At 34.9% G+C, this 18,939-nt stretch overlaps 1 protein-coding gene across 6 annotated transcripts; it reads right to left on the bottom strand.

The window, feature by feature from the left end:
- Positions 1-7,683: 7,683 nt before the first annotated feature.
- On the bottom strand, positions 7,684-18,433 carry LOC120766416. 6 transcript variants are annotated; one of them, XM_040091875.1, is made up of 4 exons: positions 18,410-18,433; positions 15,993-16,397; positions 9,978-10,145; positions 7,684-8,318 (listed from the first exon to the last, which is right to left on the bottom strand). In XM_040091875.1, exons 2-4 carry the CDS (start codon positions 16,018-16,020, stop codon positions 8,284-8,286), a joined length of 231 nt encoding a protein of 76 aa, XP_039947809.1. In that variant the 5' UTR covers positions 16,021-16,397; positions 18,410-18,433; the 3' UTR covers positions 7,684-8,283. The 6 variants fall into 6 exon arrangements, with proteins under 6 accessions (XP_039947809.1, XP_039947803.1, XP_039947804.1 ...); XM_040091869.1 differs by lacking the exon at positions 18,410-18,433 and adding an exon at positions 17,074-17,214; XM_040091870.1 differs by lacking the exon at positions 18,410-18,433 and adding an exon at positions 17,096-17,214.
- Positions 18,434-18,939: the final 506 nt, after the last annotated feature.

Here is an 18,939-nt window from a genome sequence, read left to right as displayed (position 1 = left end):
GCTGGTACGATGAGGAGTGCCGTGTCGTAGCGGAGAGAAAACAGACTGACTGCCTAAATCGCAACGTTACAATAGACCCCAACACGTGCGGGATGGGATAGATACAGAGAGTTGAAGAGGGAAACGAGACGCATGCTCGAAAATTCTACAAAAAATATGCAGTGACTAACAGAAGGTTCCAGACCGGAGCATACTCTTGTAGAACCCCCAGAGATAGATGATTTAGTGACTGATGCCCAGAGCATACTGATTATTTAGGAAATACCGTATATAAGGTTCTATCGAGCGTACTGTGTGAAAGATTTAAGTGCACCGTCAGCAAACTGATTGGACCTTCTCAGTGTGGCTTCAGGCCTGGAAAATCAACAACTGACTACGTATTCACCATGCACCAAATCTTGGAAAAGACCCATGATCGACACACACCACTTCTTCGTCGATTTGAAAGCTGCTTTTGACAGCACAAAAATAAGCTTTTTTATGCCGCGACGTATGAGTTTGGTATCCCCGCAAAATTGCGGCTGTGTAAACTGACGTTGAGTAACACCTAAAGCTCCATGAGGATAAGCAAGCGTTTCAGGCGAGATTTCAGACAAGCTGACTCTCTCTCGTGCGACTTTTGGAGAAAATAATTTGAGCTGCAGAGCTAAATGGAAAAGGTATAATCTTATACAAGAGTGTATAGCTGCTGGCGTATACCAATCGCATCGATATCATTGGTGGAACCAGAATTAACACCAACAACAACAAGAATTAACAGCCTCGAAATCCAACGCAGAATAACACTTGCTAGTAGGTGCTACTTCGGACTGGGTTTGCATTTGAGAATTAAAGTCTTCTTTCGACGAACAAAAGCAAAACTCTATAAGTCACTCATTATTCCCGTCCTGGTATATGGTGCAGCGGCACGGAGGATGACAATCGATGGAACGATGAGCTGTATGAGATATACAGCGAGGAAGAGGAAGACATCTACTCCATTGGAAAGACCAGGTGGATTAGGACCTGGCTGCACATCGAATCTCCATTAGGTGCCAAACAAATGCAAAGCTACTTCCATGACTTTATATTTTGAATTTATAGTTTTGTCTTGCAGTGGCTTAATTATGTGAGTACAAGTGAATATTCACAATGCAATAAAATTCAAAGGTAATTTGATTAAGAGTCAAACGAATCATTAAAATTGAACATTTAAGTAAATGTAAGCTATCAGAAGCAATCAGTCTGCATGTATTATTTCAGCTTAGTTTATTCGTAGAACAGACGTCATTAGATTGTAGTCATTACTAAATCCTTATAAATATGTAGCACTTTTAAAAATATTTTGTTGACGTCTGTAATTTTTAATAGATTTCTATTGTTTTCTTTTAAATAGTCTTTTTGTATGAATTAACTTATTTTTATCAATATTAATAGTACTGCATTGGTGACATTTATTGGTTGCTTAAGTCGATGAAGTTAGCCAGATATAAACATTTATGTATCAAAACAATCAAATTCTAGTTTTGTGTAACTAGTTATCAATTATATGTATTATGGTTTGGCGTCATTTAAACCAAATTTGATTCATTCAAACCGGGTTTGTTGTCTCAACAAGTTTGCTACGTCATAGAAATGATGTTGACGGTTGCAAATTTGCGTTAGTTAACCCTTACATAGGACCATGCTTTAATTAAAAAAATTGGAATGAGTACTTTTTTGACATCATAATACACATAATGTATAATATTAAACATTTTGAGTACCGAATTTCGATCGTTTTTGGGCAAATAGTCCTTGAAATGGGAAAAGACGCGTTTTCATCGCGATTTCTACCCTTGCGATCAAGAAAACATTACGACTGTTTTATTTGTACAAATGTAATAATTGACAATGAGAAATAAATAAATTGAAAAGGTAATTCTCTATTTCACCTCCTTTATCACTGAAATTGGAGCTCATGATCTCGACGACACTTGGTTTCAACAAAACGGCGCCACTTCCCACACATCGCATCAATCAACGGATTTATTGAAAGAACACTTCGGTGAGCGGATAATTTCATGTTTTAGGCCGGTCGATTGGCCACCAAGATCGTGTGATATCAAACCGTTATACCTTTTCCTGTGGGGATATGTAAAGTCTAAAGTCAAGCGAACAATTCCGCCTCGATTCAGGTCTTGTAGCAAAACATGACTCGTTACATTCGCCAGTTACAAGTCGAAATGTTCGAACGAGTCAACGAAAATTGCACTCAACGGATGGACCATCTGAGACGTAGCCGCTTCCAAAACTTGAAAAAGATAATTTTCAAAAAATAAATGGCAAATAATGTTTTTTCGAATAATTATAAACATTCCCGATTAAATTTGAAATTTCTGAGTTTTTTCTTTTAAAAAATATTGAACCTCGGAAAGGATCCCTCTTTATATATTATATTTACACTTCACGCTTAGCAAAAAATAAATAGGTTGCCACTTCAGAATATCAGTATATTTATCTAACTGGAACAGCGCGTAGAAAATAAACTCAGAAAAAATACTAGTACATGGACTGAAAGCCTTTGTTCTGAAACAAAATATTTATATATTTGTCATAGCGTATTACCTTTAACTAGAATACCATTCGCAATACGGCAAAGTCTCCGGGCCTTTCCAACCTCGCCAATAAAAACGATAATGGCTGAATCTGGTTTACCAACTATTCAAAATAAAATTATAGATTCTTCGCTATCACGCATGCCACGAAAAAAAGAAAAATTTCAAGAATACAATCGGCTATTTCGAGATGCTTAAGTTTCGCTGCAGAAAATAATATTTTACGTAACGCAACACGCAAATTCACCACTCGATATCCTCCCTGTCTGATCAATGATAAAATACTACAGAATAAGCTTATGTTTTTGTCCAAGCAAAACACACCAAACGAAGTCTTTCAACAAACCTTTGCTGAACTGGAATCTAATTACACAAATAATGGCTGGAAGTTATTGTTTACGGATGGCTCCAAGTCCATCGATTCCACTTCGTCAGCGGTTGTCACTGCCACAGTAGAAATTATTTGCTATTGGCTACTTCCCTCAACGAGCTCTGTATTTACCGCTGAAGGATCTGCTATCCTTCATGCAGTTAATTACGCAAAAAAGACTAAAGGAAAGTTCCTCATCTGTACAGATAGCAAATCGTGTATGTCTGCAATAACGTCTCCTTCGCAATCCCATAATAGAAGTTATCAGGGACGCGGTCATTGGTGCCCCTCAGAAAATCCAAGTAATGTGGATCCCTGGCCATGCTGGTATTACAGGCAACCACTTTGCAGACCTCGCTGCGAAAAATGTAGCCCGGACTCCTGCCTTAAGCCAAGCAAGACATTCTTAACCTTATTTAGCACAAAAGGCATCAAAAAAACGCAAGCGAATGGAAAACATTTAAACATCACTACGCGGTCATAAACCCAGCCAGAAATCAAATAATCTACTCGTCAACAGTTCCAACTAGCGCAATGAAGACATATACTCGATTAAGGATTGGACACACTATCATAATACACGCCCACTTACTATCGGGTAAAAGCCCATCCATTTGCCCCCTTTGCGATGACACCGCTTCTATCAAACACTTACTCACACTTTGTCCGATGCTTCACCCAACAGCCCACAACTCTGGCATCATTGATCTCATAAAACTACTAAGTGAACCTTCAGAAAAAACGTGATGATTGTATATAGATTCTTAAAAACCAAAGATTTGTTTAAATATATTTAAGAAACTTACATCTTCACTAACCCTTAGCAAATAGAATTTTTCACCTAGTTATAATTACAAGACGGCTGAAGGCCTCGTAGCCAGTGCTGCGTTTATGTATTTATATAATAAAACTCTTTTTGTTATATGAATTATTATAAATAAATAAATACTGACATGACATCTCTTCACTTCGTTCTGAAGTTATTGGTCTCAATGTTATGCTACCCATTGCTGCTATTTTTCTAATAACTTGACTAAAGGTTAGAATTCATTGAAATTTGGCAAAAACGTTTTTCTTAACATAATGCACCTCGATGTTAAAATGATGCTTGCGTAAACTTAAAGGTTTTAGAATTATAATAGGATTATCAAGTTACTCATAACTATATAAGCATATACAAAATATAGTTATTTTAATTATTTTGAATTAGTGGAAATTACAAACGCGTATGTTAACTCACCTTACGAATTTACATCAACAGAAATGCTTGGCATTTTATCAGGCACTCAACCTATTGGCCATATGAACGCCTATAAATATGCCTCATTTTTACTGTCTACATTTAACAATCTTACCAACGTAGTGAACGCAGAGAACGTATATTATAGAGAAGGTTCACGACGCCGAGAATTTTGGGATATTATTTCAATTTTGGGATATTACCTGTTTTGGATGGGTGCATTTCACCACAGAAAATTATTAGCGCATTTCACCATTTAACATCAGGGGCACGACAATAACAGAACTGAGTAGTTATTAGAGCCAATGGGAAAAAATATGTTAATTTCAATGTTTAGAAATGTACGCTTACAGATTCCCTTTTCTACTATGCGCAAACGATGCTGCATATAATTTATAGATCGGTATACATATGTACATATATTTGTTATGAAAGCACATAAGTGTGTACATACATATGTATGTATGTATATATTTTAAGATTGAGCTATTTTATGATGAATTGCATAAAATCTTTGCAAATACATATATAATTCAATAAGATTTGTATTACTACCTAAATATGCATTTTATATACATAGGTTTGGTACGACATACATATGTATATTTATATACTTAAATAAATATTTGCTTTGGTCATTAAACTTTTCTATATCATGTTAAAAGACCAAGCGGTTGCACATTTGTCCATATATAAGTAATTATGTGTGCATGTAAACAAATATGACAAACCATACGCATAATGTTTGTAAATTTGTCTACGTGCAACATATGTATGTATGTAAATATGTACACTCAATGCTTCATGCGAAATCTACGTTGACGCGGACAACCAATGGCGAAGCTCATATTTTTTGCTTTCATGTCAAAGAATCAATGTGTCGAAAGAATGACGCGACGACAAAGCTTCACAACATTGTGTTGTTGGTAGAAAATCCGAGCTGTGCCGAAAACACAAACGAACGATCGTCAATTGCCACTGCTTCCCTTGCCGCTGTACCAGCTTCGCCCGCAAACCAGCGTAGATATATATGTTTGTGTGTGAGCTTGCATACATATCGACGCAGATTTTTGCGAGTCACGGAAAAATATTTTAGACAAATATTGTAAATCGACAACGGCTATGTTGCCACTTTTGTCACTTCATTCTGTGAAGAATCATCAGGAAGTTGTTCAATTTATGATTTTTAGCTTTTGCCATCGTTGCGAAAAGACGCTTGTTGGCAAAGGCATGCTCGGGGAGATGTTACGGCGTCTGTTTTTATGAATGAAGCAAGTTTGCCTGTTGAAGGTGCGCTTGCGTTTATGAATGAAAATATTGTTGTGTATTTTTCTACAAATTTGGGCATCGACTTGGCTGCCATATTGACTTGTGACGCCGCTGATGCTATTTGAACCCATTGTTGTTTTTGTAGAACCATATTTTTAATTTTTGCGGGTGACATATCTACATGTGAACGCATATATGTACATACATAAGTATGTATGTTGTGTATGCATTATTTGTGTGGGAATGTCATACGTACATATTTACATGTGTACGTATATTTGTATTGATTTGTGTATACATTATTTGTTCGGCAATGTCGTGCACATATGCATATGCATGTATGTATGTACATATAGAGCAGTGCGCTCACACTTTTTACTGATAAATGATAACATCACGATTTGAATTTGAATTGTACTTACATACATAAGTATGTATGTAACTATGTGCTAATATGTAGATGCGTATGAAAATTTAAATGAAGAAATGTAATTTACAGACAATGTTCTTGTAATATATTAAGTTTTTAGGATATTGTGATAGTATGTCATAAATATGTATGTATATACAAATAACATATCCACATACATACACATGTACATATTTGTGAATTTATAACATATTATCAAACATATGAAATATTTAAAAAGTATCTCATATTTGTACATACATATGTACCTACAAATATTACTTTGAAAATATCATAATTTAATGGTAATGTTATCAATTTTGAACGAATTCAGAAAAATTCGCAAAATGATATTCATATCAATTAATATGATTGCATGTAAACGTATAAAAATATAAGCGAAAGGCCAACATATGTACGTCTGTAATAGCAATGTATATTTCTCAGCAAATTTTCATTGAATGCTCAGCTCTGTTCACGCGCCACTGTTATAATTTCTCCTTCTGATCTTTGCTGTGGTGAAATGCACTCATCGCATTTTGTTAGCCAAAAATATTTTTACGCTCTCCGCGCCGTGAACCTTCTCTATAATATACGTTCTCTGGATGAACGTAATAAAGCTCGTAAAAATACCGCATATAAACATGCTTTCACGGTTACACGTACACACTGACAGCTTCGCACATAATGTCCACTATTTCCCTACATTTTGAACGAACGAAGAAAAATAGCAATTTCGGTTATTGACTTGATTTTTGTATTTGGAATGGAAATCGCGCAGGGAAAACGCAGGTTCGATGATTGATTTAAGCTGGTCGCACTTTAAATTTTGATTGCCCACGTCGTTTAAGCGTAATCTGAAGGAGCTACTACTTCATTTCTGACCTCGGCGAAATGTGGATACACTGGTACACTTCAGAAATGAAGAAACAGTCGAAACAGTGGATACCATTCGGGATGCTGTTTTCTGGAATGCGGAAGATATGATCTATATCAACTACTTGAAGAAAGGCAAAACGAGTATAAGGCTCTACCGTACGAAATTATTGGCTGATTTGACGCCGAACTGCAGAAAAAACGGCATATTTTGGCGAAGAAAAAGTGCTCTTTCATCGGTTCATAACACTGCCAACACTATAGTCCAATTGTTTGTAAAAGAAATTTGAGCCGAATGAAGAAGTTATCGCAGCTATGGAGGCCTATTTTGAAGACCTATACAAAACAAATATAACTTTCAAAAAGGTTAATTAAGTTAGAGAACCGCTGTGTCAAGGAGACTACATTGATAAATAAACCGTCTTTCGAGAAAATTTTCATTTCTTCTAGAATAGGTAATTAATGGACTCGTATTGTATGAGGAAAATTTGAATTGTGTGGTGTTTGGTTCAAAGAAATTATTTTTGTAAAATTCTTTTTTGAACTTTTTTGCTAGAGTATTTTTTTTTTGTTTGAAGATTGATATTTCATCAGCTGCTCCACAGGAGATTAATCATTTGAAGAGTATAAATAATACAAGCTTATTCCTAACTAGCTACTTTGTCGTTCTTCTCATTCCATTTGTCGTCTGCGATCGATAGGTGTGGCTCGAAATTTCGACTCAAAGAATTATATGTTTTAAGACTGGCAGTCATGAAGCTTTTGAAATAACTTATATACCTTTCTTCAAGTAGATATGGGATATGGTTTACCTTTTCGTGAATAGGTTATGATTCGCTGGGGTTGAAAATTAATTACATATCTAACAGCTCGAAGAACCTATCCGGCAGACGGGTAGTATTAACAGTAACCCTTTGTTTTTCCGTTAAACTTCAATGGAGAAATATTTGCATTACGCATTTTATTTAATTTTATTTTATTTTTATTTTTTTACATTTGTATACATGCAAATTTACAGTAAATGTACGACTTTTCCAAATCAAATCTTAAGAATATCACACAAAACCCACTTAGGACTACATTGTAACCAACAGCTGCTGCTTGAATGTCATACACGAAATTCCAGAATTTACATATTGAAATGTAGAATTTAGATTGCTTTCATACACATGCTGCCATGGACCAAGAGCGGCGCTTCATGTTAGACTCGCCTTCCTGACGCGGATATATTATATATAACATGCTTTTTTATTGTAAAATACCCGGTAATACATAAGTTTTATATCTGTTTGGTAATATATAGTATATTTAAAATGATGTCATAGATGATTTGCTTGGTTAAAACCTTTTCTTTCAAATTTGTGTTAAAATGCTTAGATGAAAATGTGCGTATGAAAAGTAGCAGTTAATGAATAAAACGATAAAATTGCTTGACACACATAATTTGCACTTAGTTTATTAACTAATTTAATTGTTAATTTTTAGAGCTGGATCACTGATGTTTGCAAGTTAGTACTGTTTCTTTGTTTTATATAATTAGCATCTATGGACATACGCCATCGGAAGTTTTCTGGAATGCTGCAAAGAAAAGACATTATATAAATATTATTCATATTAAGTAAATATGTACGTAAAATTGTAAAGGTCACTACGATCGAAATATTACATATAGTCCTGTATACCATATCTTAAGTGTTGATTTTTATACACTTGCAACATCTTGCTAAATAGTATAACAGTCTTGTTCACCGAACGGTTGTAAGTATCACCTAAAGCTCAGCGAGATAGATACGTTATGTATATGTATATAAATGATCAGAATGACGAGAAAAGTTGAAATTCATGTAACTGTTATCTGTCTATAAAATTCCATCTTATTCTTTCCTTTCGAGTGCACAAATCAAGAAGAAATTAATATAACCTGATAAAACTTCGCGCGAATAAAGTCATTTAAGTATGCAATCTTATGACCAAAATTTTCCCAAATCCAACCAAAACTGTTCAATCCCCCAAATACCGGAAATTTGGACTGCAGTTGAAATTTAGATCGTTTTATCGTTTATGATATTGGGTGATCAAAAAAGTCTTTTCGTATTTCTAATCAAACTTCAATTTATTTTTTTATATTTATAATGAACTTTCATGAACCAAATATATATCATGTTGGTCGACCACTTTTTGCCATTTTTTCGCTAAAGACATTACTGCATCAGTTGAAGCCAACTTTCCTCCATTAAGAGAGTTCTGAATTGATCGAAACAAATAATAGTCTGATGGTACAAGGTCAGAGCTATATAGTGGATGCATCAAAACTTCCCAGCCAAGCTCTCCCCTTTTTTGCCGAGTCATCAAAGATGTGCGTGATCTAGCATTGTCCTGATGGAAGACGAAGCTCTTTCTGTTGATCAGTTCTGGTCGTTCTTTTTTTGATTGCTTGTTTCAGTCTCATCAGTTGTTGACAGTAAAATATAGACTCCATCGTTTAAAAACCCTGGAGCAGCTCATAGTGGACGATTCCTTTTTGATCCCACCAAACTCTCAGTATAACATTTCGAGGCGTCAATCTTTGCTTTCCGACTATTTGTTGAGCTTCACCACGCTTGGACCATGATGTTTTCTGCATATCATTGTCATATTTGATCCACTTTTCGTCTCCTGTTACCATTCGATTCAGAAATGTTTCGATTTCATTTCGTTTCAGCAGAGAATCGCAAATGTTAATTCGATCGTTTAAATTTTTCACAGACAATTCGTGTTGTACCCAAAAATCTAGTTTCTTTTTAAAGCCAGCCTTTTTAAATGTTTCAAAACCGTTTGATGATGAATGTTAAGTTTCTTAGCAATGCCATGTCGGTTTACGAGATGGTCCTATAGTAGATAAACTATATATATATAGATAGGTCGACCAGAGCAAGGTGCATCTTTCACATCGAAATTTCCAGAACAGAAGCGAGCAAAGCATTGTTGTTGGTGGCTTGGGTGGCATTCTTTCCTTTTTTATACAAAAATTTCAAAATATATTATATTTTCACTCATTTTTTGAACTGCTGTAACATTTTTCAACATCCCATGATGTTTTCCGCAGTAAAAATTTCGCTGTTCTTAAAAAGTTACAAAGTTGTTGACTTTGTTGTCAATTAGCTTTAAAACTGTTTTCGCATTTGTTCTTTTATGAAAGTACATATCTACATATATGTATGCATAATTTATAAATATATATTTTAATTTTTTACTTACAAAGATGTCGCAGGCAATTCTCTGTCTTCAGAATGCACAGATTGTTGAATGTTTTCGTCTTACCAGCGTCATCTATACCACAGACCGGTCTAAAGTCCTGCAGATCACAATTCATTTGACACTTAACATTCGCCAGCGACTGCGCCAATGCGAAGGCGTACAAGGCAACTATTGTAAGAAAAATAATAATAAACTTAATTGTGCGTAAATGTGTTTAAAAACTAATATTAGTTCATATCCAAATAGTAAAAATATCTAAAGCATAACGCTGTCCTCTAACAATTAATTTTTTATCAGAATAGCATAGTCATCTCCCTTTCTAAGATGTTGTGGGCATAAAAAAATAATATTAAAATATATCATATAACTCAATATAATTAACAGTCGAAAACGAATAATCGTGTATATCTCTATGTTATCATTCCCACAAAACCAATGCCTTCGGTGATTAGGTAAACATATAGTATCGGTAGCAAAATTTGAAAGACAATCCAGACAGCCGTTTAATTTAATCATTTAGTCAATTAGCTAATAGTACAAAAAAAATTCATAAAAAACGTTTTGCTGAAAGGCTTATAATTATTACTCTCATTATACTCTGGCCACATGTTGCGCGGAATATGCTACTATTTTTGTTCACCTTAGACGAACAGACAGATCGTGCAGCGATAACTTGAATAAAAATTTGGATATATTGCTGAAACTTGATGCTCAAAAGAGTTTATTATTGCAGATGTCCAAAATCGGACCAAACTTGCTGCAAAGCCGGTAAAATCGGAAAATAATCTCGCCCGTCTCCCTTATTACGACTATGTTCAAAACTACTGAAAGTGTCATAATTCGTCTTAGAACACGAAAAGCATTAAATTTGACAGTGAAGAGGATTTCGCAGCGTTACATGTGAACCAGTATAAAACTTGGGCCATAGCCGTAGTACCGCCAACTTGTTGATGAAATCCCATATATGTACTTATGTATCTACTCAACCAATTTCAACCAAATTTGGTGCATAACATCATTTTGACATTGTTGATTTGATAATGAACTCAATATTAAATTCTTTTAGATTGTATAACTTTACTATATGTATGAATGAAGGACAAATAAAGTTATTTCAGTTGTGGCGCTAAATACTGTACATGTGGACCTCAGTAAAAATGTTTGACTTTTTGCCGAAAATATGCGCAACCTGTAAGGTATCTAAGTGAAGTTCAGCGGATTTATTTTGCTGGCAACAAAGGCTAATAAAATCCTGGCAATATTTTCTATATCCTTCATATGCTTAAAATAAAGGTTTTCATATCTCTAGTTAGCTTCATACCGCATATATAGGTTAATATGTATGAACGATAAGTGAACGTATAATCTTGAATCTAATTTAGTTTATTGACGAAACTAGTAGAAAAGGAGCATTGAATTACTCCTTATATATAAATCGAACCAATATAAATGGAATCAGTCCAGATTTTCCACTGTCCTCAATATAGTTGACCTTCTCGGTTTACATTAGTCAATAAAAGTGATATTCTAGTGAAATTAAATGAACTCTTTTTTAACCATAATGTGATTTAGCTGAATGAAATTAGTCAAGAACTTTTTCGAGCTTCCTGTTTTGTACATCTGAAAATATAGCCCAGTCTTTGAGCCTTGCAAACGGCGAGAGTATAAAATGTTCTGCTGCTATCAAACTTAGCGCTGGCTTACTTGTACTCAATTATTATATACAGATTCAGCGGGAAAGCTCAAACTACTAAGTGAAACCTTTTCCTATTTCAATTTGGCTATGATTAAGACGAGTATTTTGTTTTCGGTATTTCCAACATATGCAATAATCCAACTGCTAGTACACATAAATCGAATTTTAGAGTCGGATTTAGCAGAAGCGAAAGATATAATCTTTGTCGCATGAGTCGACTTCATCGTCTAAAATAGTTTTACAAAAAAGTGAAGGCATTTGCTAAAAATCCTATAAGCTTTTACTATTTGAAATTTTTTATATGTAATTTCCAAATGAGATAAGAAATAATATATTTCATAAAAATATATGCGAAACACGTTTTTTGTGAATTCATTTACTACTACACATTGTATGTCAGTATATATGTACATACATATGTAGTTATGTTTGTAAATCTCATTTTTAGTCAGAAGCTTCTCACTTGCAATCAACACTTTGACGCTTATCTCACCCATATTAATGCATTTAAATACGAATTCCCAACACCACATTAAAATAATAAACAGACAGCGCGTAAAAACGCGCGATTCGATAGACGCCAATTGGTCTGGCCGCGCTACATACCAGATCGTCGCAATTACGAACGCACACGCCGCCCCTTTCAGCCCATCGCTCTACACATTTCATTGCCTTGGAGAAGTGAAAACTGTATGTGTGCGTGTAAGTGTGTATAATTGAAGTGGCGTAATAACATTTATTTAAATAAAAAATATTTTATACATTATTAAATACACACAGTTTTAGACATGACGAAATTGATATTCCCCAGATGGTCGAATTCTATTCTATAACATTCTTCTATAACATTGATGAGTAGTTCACATAGTTTTTACTTTACATGTCAATATCTAGGCATATGGTATGTACATACATATGTATACATTGATAATTCATCATGCGACTCAAATTACATTTAATACTTTTGAAATCAAAAAGAGGTCAAACGGTCAAAAATCTGAACACAAATCGGCAGAATTGCGGAACGATGTGTTTTCTTAATGGAAGGTAATAGAGAGTTTTTTCTGCATTTCGACGTCGAGTCAGATATAGATCATGTCCCACCGATAAGACAATTTTTGCTTTGTTCAGAGCAGGTTCGCCAGTGCGACGCAGAATCTCGTATTGCGTTTAAACAGCGCCAAACACTGCTAAGCAGTGGTCTTTCGGTTGCGCTTGTTATCAGGGATGAGCAAATCTAAATCTGACACCCGTCTGGCTATTAGTCTTCTCAAGTGTAATATTTCAGGCTGTGATCGGTTCAGAAATATTTGGTTTGCGAAAACTTTGTGAAGTTGGGCGCCTATTTTCAGTGAGCATTATATTAATTCTGTCATTGGATTTGGTATGGAGTGAAGTCTTCTTTTTCTCAATTAGGAGATGATCAGTGAGTCTGAGGTTTATTTAAAAAAAAAAACAAATTGTGATCCAAAACGGTTTCGAAAAGTTGGAATGTCGTTGTAACCGGTATACATACATTTGTCGATAACAATTATTCAACTTATATAAAATATTTATCTTATGCTCTTCTATCTACTTAGATGCAAATGCAGTATGAGTCATAGATGTTTATTTATTTACAGAGATTTGCCAGTAGGAATGTACTTACATACGTGCTTTAAATAATTCATTTGTAATCTAATTAAAATCGTTGAAATAAGTTAGATCAACGCATACTGCGTTTCATTTTAAATGCCCAATTCGTATGTGTAGTGGCCATTGATACGAATAATACGAGTATTTCATAGAAATTATCTAGTTATAAAATTTTATACGGGAAAAATGATTTTGAAACTGCAAAACAATGAGTCACTTTCGATAGTATCGATATTTGGTCGTAATTTAGAGAAATATTGATATTCCGTGCTAAAAATGTTATTAATCGGAAGCGATCTTCGAGCGAATTATTTGTTAAACCACCCTCAGATCTAATATTTTGAGATAAAATTAGTCTTGAAAGATGTCATCATACTTTTAATAAGAGAGTCAAAATACCCCCTCTCAACTCTAAACTCAACAACTAAAGCGACGAGATCCATTATCACGAAAAGTTGCTCCTTTAATTATCATAAGATGCTTCGACCGATACCTTTGGCAAAGCTCTTAAGATGAACATCTTTAGGAGATACACTTTTGCCAATTGCACGGCTTTTGTAAAAATTAAAATAATTAATATCTGCATTTCGAATTCTTTTTTGAATATAATACATAACTAAAGCATACAAACATTTTATTCCTTTGCTTCGGTTTAACGACCTGTCAAAGTCTCATTTTTTTTATTCTGCCCAATCGACTACTTTGCCAAACCTCTACCTTTCTGCTTCTACTCATTTTAAATACTTCTTTTTAACTCGTTGTTAATATACATACATATGTACATATATGGATTTTGTATTTTTATACTGCCAATAGCGTTCCGGAGATTTAGGGGGGGGGGTAAGGTTTGACAACTTTTTTTTCCATTTTTTTTTTATTTTTTTTTTCTGAACCATTAACATTGCAAGAATATTGTGTTAAAGTTTTAGGTCATTCGGAGAAAACCTAACGAAGTTACAGCAGGTTGAATAACGGTACCCCTAATTTGGGTTTGCGCGCCTTCCAGCTACCTGCGCTGAGTGTACAAAACATTGAATCGATTTTCCCAAATATGTCATTTTTAAAGTCGGTGACCAACCTACAGAAAAAACTACTGCATCGATCGTTTCGAAATTTTGTACAAATTTTCTACATATATATAGCTCTCGAATGACGTCAGTTTTTCCAAAAATTTTAATTTCTAAGAATTTTACAATAACAAATAAGTCGATTTTTTCGTCTAAAATCGTCATTTTGGCTTGAAAGTGGTACCAAAAATTGAAAAATTGAAAAATTAAAAAAAGACTCGACGTCAATTGAAAGATAAACTAATAAACTAAAGAAAGCATTTTGATTTTTTTGGTTTCAGATGATCCAGTGATGCTGTAGGCTGGTCACCGCACAAAAACTTTTTTTCGAGGTGCCTGCAGAGATCGCCTATAAATCCGTTATTCCTCGCTATTTTTCAATAAAACTTTTTTAAGTATCCTTCAAATATTGTATTTTCATAAAATAATAAGTAAAATAAACCTACAGCAATAATTTTTTTTTAAATTCACGAAAAAAGGTCTTTTTTCGACGAAACAAACCTTACCCTTAAGAAATACAAAATACCTTGCCACATGAAGCGTTTTTTTAGGATCTAAAGAAATTTGGGTAATGCTCAATTTTGGTGGTTAATATTATAAAAATGCTGAATTGAGTATAATTTCCGAGGTTTCATGCAAAAGACAACATAGTCTTGGCCGAGAAAGTTCCGTCAGCTTTGCGCTCTTTAAGAGGTTACATGAGTTTGCGGGTTTCATAAAATCTATTTTTTATTATATTTTTAAATTCTACAACTCCTCTTAAATATTGTCCTAAAATTTCAAGTTGATCCGAGTAATAGTTTCGGTTAGACAGCCTTGAGTACTTGTGCGCTGCAAACTAAGCTAGGCTAAGTGCGCCGTATTTAAGATTTCTCAAGAACTGCTCAACAGGTTTTCATGAAATTTTACACAGGCCTTTGAGAAACAATTCTTAAATACTTGTAATGTCGCAACATTTTCACTGAAATTTTCATTTTTTTTTGGTAAAAATGGCTGCCAAAACTCCAATTTTAATTTTTTTCCTTCGTCCAAGTTCTAAGTTCAGGTTTAAACTAAAAGAAGTACTTATTTAAAGATTTATCTAGCCGAGTTTTAAATATTTTTTTCCAAAAATTTCAGAATTTCTTTGTTAATAGCGTTTGTAACAATAAAAAATTTGAATAAAATATTTAATTTTTTATATGATATTTTTATCCGAGGAAACCCATGTAACTCCTTTATGTTCAGCTTTAAAAAGTATGTTAATATCGATAAAAGAATTCTGAATATAAATTTGTATGTTGCATAAATTTTGGCATTGAATTGTTTTCAAACAAATTTCTCCAAAATAATATTGTCCCTAAATTCGCTCCTGTGCTTTACTGGAATGTAAAAGTTATAATATATACTTAGGTAGTAAGTCGAATATTTTGCAGTTGATTCCTCACAAGGAATCACTCTAATTAAAAGCAGCATTAAGAAAATACGTCTCAACTTATTTCGGGTATAGAATCTATTCAAAAACCATATCAAGAAAATAAATGTTTTGTAAAAAATATGTTTTTTCTCGAATCACTTAGTTTACTCTAACTTAGTGTTGTTATACATAAACGTAAATTCAAAAATATGTTTACTTACGGGTTAAAATGATGGCGAAGAGCTTCATATTCTTCAATTTAATGTTACTGCAACAACGATGACTCCGTTAATCCAACAAAAAGTAATGCAAGACGATCTGGCTTCACCGCAAATTGCTGTATTTTATATATATATAGGTATTTGCCTTATATGGATACGTATTTACGTAATAACGTAAGGGTAAGGCTGCAAATTAAGCACTGGTCAAGATAGTTCACTTGTTCAATTAGGAGTTGCCACGAAGTAGGGCTTGCAACAGGGTAACAGCCTTTTTTTGCGTTCACGTAGAAGCACAGAATAGCATACACTCACTTTTTGGCACTGACTGATTAAATATAAGTTTATATAAGTTATTTACTGACGCCTCTTTTTTTGCTTTGAAATTTTAATTGCATATCATCTCTTCTGTAAAATATAAACAACACACATTTAATTGATGTTTTTTTTTTGTTTACAACTTTTAACAAACAAAAAATATAACAAAATTATTTAAAGAACATTAACGAATTTTCGCTACAAACACCGTAACGAATGGTTGGTGAAACTCAGGCGCCTCTTTGCGGTTCTAATAAGCGCACAATGCCGTGGATGAAAGCGAACTAAACCGATCGATGGACCGTAAAGTGCGCGATTGGCAAACAAAGTTCGCGATCGAAGTCGATCAATTGAACCGCGAAAAGATTTCAATACACACGCACGCACACAAAAATGTACGCTGCGTTGTATGTTTATATGAAGGCGTGCGCGCACGCAGACAGCACCCTACAAGACGGCTGGACGAAGGAGAAACGCGCGTGGTAACAGTATCCTCAGTGGACAAGCCGAAATATTAGAAATTGACTTTAAGCCTGTTTGGCGCTGTGCTTTGCCTTTGCTGTAAGCGTCTGCAACGTACGTATATATGTATGTATGTATGCGCTATACAATGTTGCAGCGTATTAATTTTTTGAAACCTGCCGCGGATAATTGCCTCGAAAGCTATGGCGGCAAACTAGAAAGGTTGGATGATGGGATCAATACGGACGCGTTCGATCCTTCTCCAAGAGCACAAATAATAATAAAAAAAAAACAAGAAACAGACTGTTGCTTTATGAAGCGTTTACTGTTGAAGCTCTAACGTGAACCCGTCGACTGGATACGAAACAGGAAACGCGTTCGTTCCAACACTTGAATGAGCAATCGTTCAATCAACCGCAGCCAACACTGTCGCAGACGTAAGAAAGAATCATAGTGGAACGCTAAGCGTACGTTAGTTTTATAGAACTTTTGCGGCACGGCACAGCAGCTGAGTAGCAGCGACGACGCGACGGAACTGCGGATCAGCGGCTCAGCGACTCAGTGGCTGAATGGTTCAACGCAATCGGATTACTGCTAGCTAAAAGGCGTGCATGCCGCTGTATATATGTACATATCTATATATAGGTAGGTGTATACAAATCAACAATTGCCGGCTAATGGCTAATCGATTTTGTACGCGCCGATTATGCGCCGCGTTGTTGCTAGCAATTGCGGTTTGGCCGCGACGCTGATGTCAGCAGCGTCATTGCCTAAGCGTCGGGATGATTCTAATGTGTTTGTGAGCTGGATATATTGTATTGGAATTTATAGACTGTTAGTTGCAAAAACAATATATACACAAACTTTTAAAAACAAGCGAAAAACTTAATAGAAAATGATAAAATTAATAAGAATTATGCTGCACGCGAGCGAAGTCTCAAAAGCGTCGGTGAATCGTATACGCAATTAATGTGCCTTCGAGGGTAATCCGATATATGATGTACATATACTTAACCTCACCAACCGACGACGCCACTATCCCAAGCGAACTCTATTATTTTGTTGTACATTCGCGCATAAAACGAGCAGTGAAATCAACGAGCGTTTTGTGTGCAGTAGACGGTGAATCTTCACTATCGAATTGTCACAAGTGAAGTTTTGTTGAATCAAGCGCAACCTTGGAACCACTTCATTGTTAACGCAGGTTCAGCGCAATATGAAGGAAGTTAAGCGTCGTTTTTGACGTTCGACGAAACATGGATCTGATAGACAATCAAAACCGAAGATTAGTCCAAATAATGGAAGAAGAAGGCCAACGTTCAATTATTGGATCGATTCGATGACGACCACCATTGACTGCACACCGTCTAACATATCTTGACGCGGCCAAATTGGTCGAAATATTCTTTTGCCGCTTCGATTATATGCTCCAGATTTGGTCGCGTAGTTAAAGAAGTTGAAGAAACGTTGCGTGTAACGCACTAAGAGAAGTCTAGGTTTTTTTTTGTTTCTCTTTTAGAGGCTACGTATTTATTGGACTGCCCTCGTATGCAAAAGAGCGCATAATTAATGCGGCAAAATGTAAATATCGCTACTTGGCGCGCACTGAATTTGAATTATGCTAAACTATGCGATCATACTTCCAAGATAAATCTTCACATCACGGACAGTTTTGCGCACAAAATATCGTTTAACTAGGATTTGGTATTTATTGTTAGCACTTTGGATCACCACTAAAGCACTTTGGTTTACCACTAAAAATTTACATAAAATATTTGTCGCACGCGTTGTCAGTTCGTTCACGTTCTTTGCTTTACTGAATGACCAATATTTGCAAATACACTTTCAGCTGCGTTTCCTCTTGGCAAGAAAGCAATAAATCATCTAGCCGCCAGATAATAGTGTGTATGCGTACGCACATAAATATACGCAAAGGCATACATACATACATATGTATGTATGTACGCACTTATACCATACATTTGTGCGCATTAAATACAACATCAATTTCTTCGCGCCTCTCGTCACTGCCTTTGACTTTGAGACTACCTTCCATATATGTATACAGGTACATACATACATATGTATGTACTATGTATTTTCTTTTGACAACGTTGGCAGCCAAACTGCTGTCGCCGTTGGTTATCATCAGAAGAGTTTCGTCTTAAAT

The sequence above is a fragment of the Bactrocera tryoni genome, chromosome 1 (assembly GCF_016617805.1).
Source record: "Bactrocera tryoni isolate S06 chromosome 1, CSIRO_BtryS06_freeze2, whole genome shotgun sequence".
In the NCBI taxonomy this organism is placed as follows: Eukaryota; Metazoa; Arthropoda; class Insecta; order Diptera; family Tephritidae; genus Bactrocera; species Bactrocera tryoni.
The sequence above is the reverse complement of the archived record's forward strand: the minus strand, read 5'-3'. Positions and strand labels throughout refer to the sequence as shown.

What these genes read in the sequence shown, in the direction of transcription:
- LOC120766416 (XM_040091875.1), bottom strand. Translation starts at nt 16,020, where the DNA reads ATGAAGCTCTTCGCCATCATTTTAACCC. An exon ending in CTTCGCCATCATTTTAACCC is followed by an intron (nt 10,146 to 15,992) that starts GTAAGTAAACAT and finishes TTCTTACAATAG; the next exon opens with TTGCCTTGTACGCCTTCGCA. An exon ending in GAATTGCCTGCGACATCTTT is followed by an intron (nt 8,319 to 9,977) that starts GTAAGTAAAAAA and finishes TTTTCTTTGCAG; the next exon opens with CATTCCAGAAAACTTCCGAT.